This window comes from Octodon degus, unplaced genomic scaffold (genome assembly GCF_000260255.1).
Source record: "Octodon degus isolate 3935 unplaced genomic scaffold, OctDeg1.0 scaffold00074, whole genome shotgun sequence".
Classification (NCBI taxonomy): Eukaryota; Metazoa; Chordata; class Mammalia; order Rodentia; family Octodontidae; genus Octodon; species Octodon degus.
Genome location: NW_004524650.1, coordinates 145,348 through 151,478, shown reverse-complemented (window position 1 = coordinate 151,478; position 6,131 = coordinate 145,348). Strand labels below are relative to the sequence as shown.

Genomic DNA, 6,131 nt, shown 5'->3' with positions numbered 1-6,131 from the left:
AAAGAAAGAAGAAAGAAAGAAAGAAGAAAGAAAGAAAGAAAGAAAGAAAGAAAGAAAGAAAGAAAGAAAGAAAGAAAGAAAGAAAGAAAGAAAGAAGTTCTTCACGAGGAGAATGATAATTTTTGAAGTATGGACAGTTTTATAAGAATAAAGCAAAAAATTATTCTTGTTCTTAACCAAATTGAGAACCAAGAATGCAGTCTGAAGTTCACCTAATCATGTTATAAGACCTTTCCTCTGCCCTCTATAATTCAGTAAAACAATCCCATCTGAGTGTTTCCTAGAGAAAAAAAAAAAGTGTTAAAGTTAAGGCAAAGTCTTAAAATGCTGAAGTAGTCAGATTTTCTTGTCATCTTTGACTTCGAAAGCTAAATCTTCACATACATTAATAATATTCCCTGGGTCTCTCCTACATCGTTCATTGAAATGTAAACTAGCACGACTACTATAGAAATCACTATGAAGATTCCTCAAAAACTAAAAATAAAGCCTCCATTTAGTCCAGCAATACCATTCCTTAGTATTCTCCTAAAGAATTAAAGGTAGTATACTACAATGATACACACATACCCATTATACTGGGGTACAATTCACAATAGCTAAGTCCTAGAAATAGTCTATCATGTATAGAAAGAGTCTGTCAGCCATAGAAATGCCCATCACCTAGTAAATGTGTAAAGAAACACATAATGTATAGATATAGATACAGAATATATTCTGATACAAAAAAATAAAACCCCATCATTTGCAGAAAATTGAATGAAACTGGAAATCATCACCTAAAGGAAATTAAACTAGAGTCAGAAGGCTAAATATTGTATGTGGTCTCTTATATGAGCAATCTATGAGTAAATAAAGAACAGATGAACAAGGAACTGAAAGGTAGCCTTTGTGAAGTTGGGGAGAGAAATATGGAGGAGGGAAGGGACAGCAGAGTAGTGGAAGTGAACATAATCAAATTATGTGCATGTACCAATAAATACTTCAAGCTGAATCTCATTGCTCTGTATTACTAATATGCACCAATAAAACAAAAGCATTGAGGATACATTAGTGAATGAATTAAATACAAAATATAATAATGTTAGTAGACAGACAACAAAAATGTGGCAAGTAAAAATTACAAGGATCCTAAAAATTAATATACATTAGTTATTTGTAAAGATTTAAGAATAATAGTATTTACTGAGCCTATGGAAAACCATTTTTAAAAACAGCTAATCAAAAGTCAAGCCGAAAAGCTCAGTGGATTAAAGCACCTGCTTAGGCAGATGCAGTGGCCAGCCGCCCCCGCCCTTCCCAGGGAGCGCTGAGATGGCGATTGAGACCAGGCAAGGTGGTGCATGCCTGTAATCCCAGCTCTTGGGAGGCTGAACACAGGCGGATCACTATGAGTCCAATCTACGTAGTGAGACCCTGTACACCCTGTGGACCCTTACTAAAAAAATAAAAAAACAACAGCTAATTACTTTATAATAAATGATTAAGTCACCACTGAAAAAAAGTCTCTGGCCACCCAATACAGCAATACAAACTGCCCTTCTGATGTGTGTTGTCCACATGCAATTATCTAAAAGGTCAACACAAATGTGTTGCTCTAGGGTGAGGTTTTCTCTCACTGCATTTAGTGGTTTTCAACCTTTTCTGTGTACCTAAAACTTCCCAGCCCCCTCACTAATTCAATTAGAGGAGTCCAGAGTTATCCTCCAAACTTTCATTCCACATCATACTCATTGGCAACCACTGTAATTAGGGTTTTAATTGACTGGAAAACCTTTGACTTGGTTGTAATAATAATCCCTTGGTAACTACCTAACATAACTTAGCACAATGAATTTTTAAAATTCTTTTAAATTCAAAAATATTTCTCTCCCAGTGGTATTAATTCTACATCCTTTCTTAAAAGACACAAAATTCTTACTTGCTCTCCTTTTAATTGTAACATAAGAGAAAGAAGCCCAAAAGGTAAAGTTCCTATTCTTTCCTCACTATTATAGGCATAGCAAATCCCTAATAAATAATTAACAATAAGTAACTGAGCAAATAACATATAGAGATAGATGAGACATATATGACAGCCCTTTCCTTCAGACAGTATCACAGAGACTCAAACTCCTTGAACATAAGATAACAATATATCTGGTAGTTCCTATTTGAGACATGGACTGGGTTCTGGCTAACACCCCTTCAAAATTCACAGGTCTCTTTGATTGCTTTATATATTTCATTTTCATTGCTCAAAACAAAGAGGTTAAAGAGGTACAATTTGTCATAGCTAAATCTTGGCAGCAACCTAAAGGCCCATCAACTGAAGAATGCATAAAAAGCTGTGGCATTTTTATACAAGGGAGTACTACTCTGCTACCAAGAAGATAAACTTGAGGCTTTTATAGATAAATGGATGCACCTAGAGACCATACGCATAAGTGAAATAAATCAGGCCAGCATGTGTAAACATCCTATTGTCTCCCTAATGTAAGAACCTAAAAGAGAAAACAAACTCTGAAAGATGCAGGAGATATTGTGAAAGGAAAAGAAACTGCTCAAAAGGAATGGACAACTGGGATGACAGAAAGGAGAAAAGAAAAAAAAAGGAAGGAGGGAAATATTTATAGGTATATACACACACAAGATAGCTAAAACAATTGTACTCCCAATTTCTATTGGTTTATTGAAAGGAACAGTTAATATTTAATTTTTAAATCAATTTGTATGACTATATCTGGTAATCTGAACAACTACTTTGAATTTAACAGTATGTAATACAATAACCATTCTTAATTTCCTATCATCCTGTTTTGTAAGTTCCACATCATTTTTAACATTTTAAAAAATTTTTACTCTCTTTAAGATAAAAAATTTTTTTGCAAATTCAAGAGGAATTTTTTCTATATAATGAAACATGAGTCTTTCTTAAATTTGAAAAACATTAAACTCATTAATATTTAGACAGAGCAGTGAATTTTGTGCCTCTTATTATTGGAACAAGCAGGGAGCTGGACAGAATGCTTGGGCTGGGGAGCGTCTCAGAAAAGAGGAGGTGCTGAGATGCAAAACACTCAATGTCTATCACACAGCCTAAGAATAATGCTGAATTCAGGTATGATAGCATTGAGTGCAATAGCAGCCTTCTATGCGCCTGTCATTCCAGTTGTTTCCACACAAGGCTTTGGGAGGTGAGTCATCGTGCACTGTTGCTAGAGCGATTATCAAGATGGCTTTCAGGAAGGTTTTAACTTCATTAAAGGCACAAGGGTATACACTCACCAACCAAAAACATCATACATTAAGGCATTGATGTGCCTGCAATAAATATAAACTAGCTTTGGAAGGTGGCCAAGGCTGCAAAAAGGAAAGTACCAGGTTTATTCAGGAAAGGCAGTGGGAGAAAATAATTCTTTAATATGACCACTATTGAAATTTATAAAATTTGAAAAAGGGTAAGGATTTTAGAAATTGATGACTGATCTGAGAATGTGTGCTTATGTTTCTTGGCATCAGAAAAAAGCCTTGAGGGAGAAATGGCTGCTGGATGGGATCAGCACTGGAAAAGAGCAGGAAGAGATGAAGAAGCAAAATCAGCAAGACCAGCACCAGATCCAGGTTCTAGAACAAAGTATACACAGGTAAGGCCCTCATTAAGACCCCCAACTGCCTTGACGTGGCTCTGCCCCAGGTTGTGTGGAGAAGAGCTGTTCGCATGATTTTCAAGGGTAAGTCACGTTTCCCATCTAGATTCCTAAAATAACTAGGGAAACACACCAGGCGGCAACAACAGAAACATTACTGAAAATGCCACCTGAGCAGAACAACATCAGATTTATTTCGGAATGAATATTGATGAGTTGCTCATACCTGACTGGGCTTATTTACTATAATAGCTGTTTTTTAGGGTCATCGAACAGATTTAAAATATATGTATTAACTAATATCATCTTCAGGGCACATGGTAGATGCCCCAACAAGACTCCTTCCCAGCTCCAGTCCCCACTCCTACCTGCCAGGGCTATGGCTGTGTTCATCTGTGTCTCCTGCACACTGCTACCACACAGTCCCCAAACTCAACCATGGTATTCTGGAAAAGAAAATCCTATCTATCTCTATCGACCTATCTATCTATCTATCATCTATCTGCCTACCTATGAATGCCTGACTACCATCTCCTTCTTCGCCTTCCATGGTTCTTGGTCATGGGAATTCATCTCCTATCTCCCATCACACATAATCAGTATGGCGTCAGGCAGGACTGTAACAAGTAAAGTTCCAAATTATCCTGACTTAAAATCAGGTGATGAACATGAAAAACTAGAAAGTTCAAATATAGCACCAGCCAGATGCTCAGCAGACTAAAGTGCCTGCTTAGGCAGAGTGCAGCGGCCAGAGTTTGATCCTTGGCCTGCTGTGCCAGCCCCGTCCCTGGGATGAGCTGAGACAGTGATTGAGACTGGGCATGGTGGCGCCCCTCTGTAATCCCAGTGCTTGGGAGGCTAAAAACAGGAGAATCACTATTAGTTCCTATCTATGTAGTGAGACCCTGCAGACCTTATACTAAATACATTAAAATAAAAAGAATAAATAAAAGCTAAAATATAAGGTAGGATTATGAGTACTAGCACACAAAAAAGTAGATATCATGGAAGAAACTGATACAGAAAAGCTGAGAATCACTTTCTAACCTATACATAGAAAAAAAAAGACGTAATATCTTGGGTATACTCATGCTAATAATTTTAAATCTACCCATCTCTGAATTATTGGCAATTCAAAATGTTGCTCACTTCGTTACGTCCAGGGAGACCAGCAGAAAAGCTGGAAATACAGAGGATCCCACAGCTGTGCTGTGACCGTGTTGTGTCCACAGTCACCACACCAGACAATCAGATCCCACTAGGCCTAAAAGGGACAACGCAGGACAGTGCTTCTTTTTTTTTAAACAATTTTTATTTTCTTTAATTGTATATACTTTTGTATTTAAATACTAAAGTTGTTGACACCTTATCCTTTAGATATTTTCACACTGACTCTTAAATGGTTGCATAATTTATAATTTTACATTTATAAATCCTTCATTGTTTGCTGGAAGATATAAAAAAGTGCTTCCAAAAAGATTTTTTTTTTTTTAAATCCACAAACCAACTCTTCAGTTTGGAAAACTCTACTCTTTGTGAAGCGGCCCTTCCCAAGAGCTGCTTACAAGAGCCCAACTTACAGCGATGACTGCGGTCTTCATGCCTCAACATAGGACGTGTATAGCTTAGCGAGGCCGCAGAAGTTAATCCCTGGAAGCAGCTCCTCACTGCACGGACAGCATCTTGCCTCCCAACTTCTTTTTAAGAAAGGGAAGGAAAAGGGAGAAAAAAATGCAGGTTAGTTGTGCTCTTAAGGTCTATTAGTTCATAGAAAAGGAATGTTTACACTTACATTATTTGGAGAAATTTTTATGTCTCGTCTTGTACTCTGAGTAGCTACTCTGAGGATAATATATGCAGGGGCTGGAGATATAGCTCAATGGCACAGCACATGCCTGGCAAACATGAGGTTCCCTGAGTTCGATTCCCATTACCAAAATAATAATAATAATAATAATAATAATAATAATAATAACAACAACAACAACAATATACAACATATTAACTGTTGTTATTCTATCATCTTGTTATAAAATTTTGTTTTTTTTTCATAAAATAAAAACTAGGGGGCCAGCAAGATAGCTCAGCAGTCTGAAGTGCCTGATTGGGCACGCGTACAGGGACCACGGTTCAATCCCCAGCGCCCAGTGCCGCTCCAGCCCCACCCCCACAGGGGACTGGGCCAGCCACAAAAAATAAATAAACGAAATTAAAAAATCACTTCGTTTTATTATTATTATTTTTTAATGGTTAGTACATTGTGTATTGTTATTGCCAAAGTAGTTTCTCATATTACAAGATATAGGCAAGAAATAATAAGCAAATAACATAGGTACAGACCTCTTTTTTTTTTTAAGTCAACAGAGAATGGAAATATACTTTTTAAAGTTTCTAATGCTAGGAGAAGATATCATACAATGTCTTTTTAAATAAATTGTAAGTCAAAGATACAGTATAAATCTTAGAACAAAAATTAAGATTAAGCAATATTCAGAAAATTAA

The 6,131-nt window shown here is 36.6% G+C and overlaps 1 protein-coding gene across 1 annotated transcript in view; it reads left to right on the top strand.

The window, feature by feature from the left end:
• Palmd (palmdelphin) overlaps nt 1-6,131 on the top strand; it is an 87,126-nt gene that overhangs the window by 42,233 nt on the left and 38,762 nt on the right. Inside the window, exon 3 of the mRNA XM_004635683.2 lies at nt 3,502-3,626. Within this exon, the coding sequence (XP_004635740.2) occupies nt 3,502-3,626 (125 nt within the window). The remainder of the gene's footprint in view (nt 1-3,501; nt 3,627-6,131) is intronic.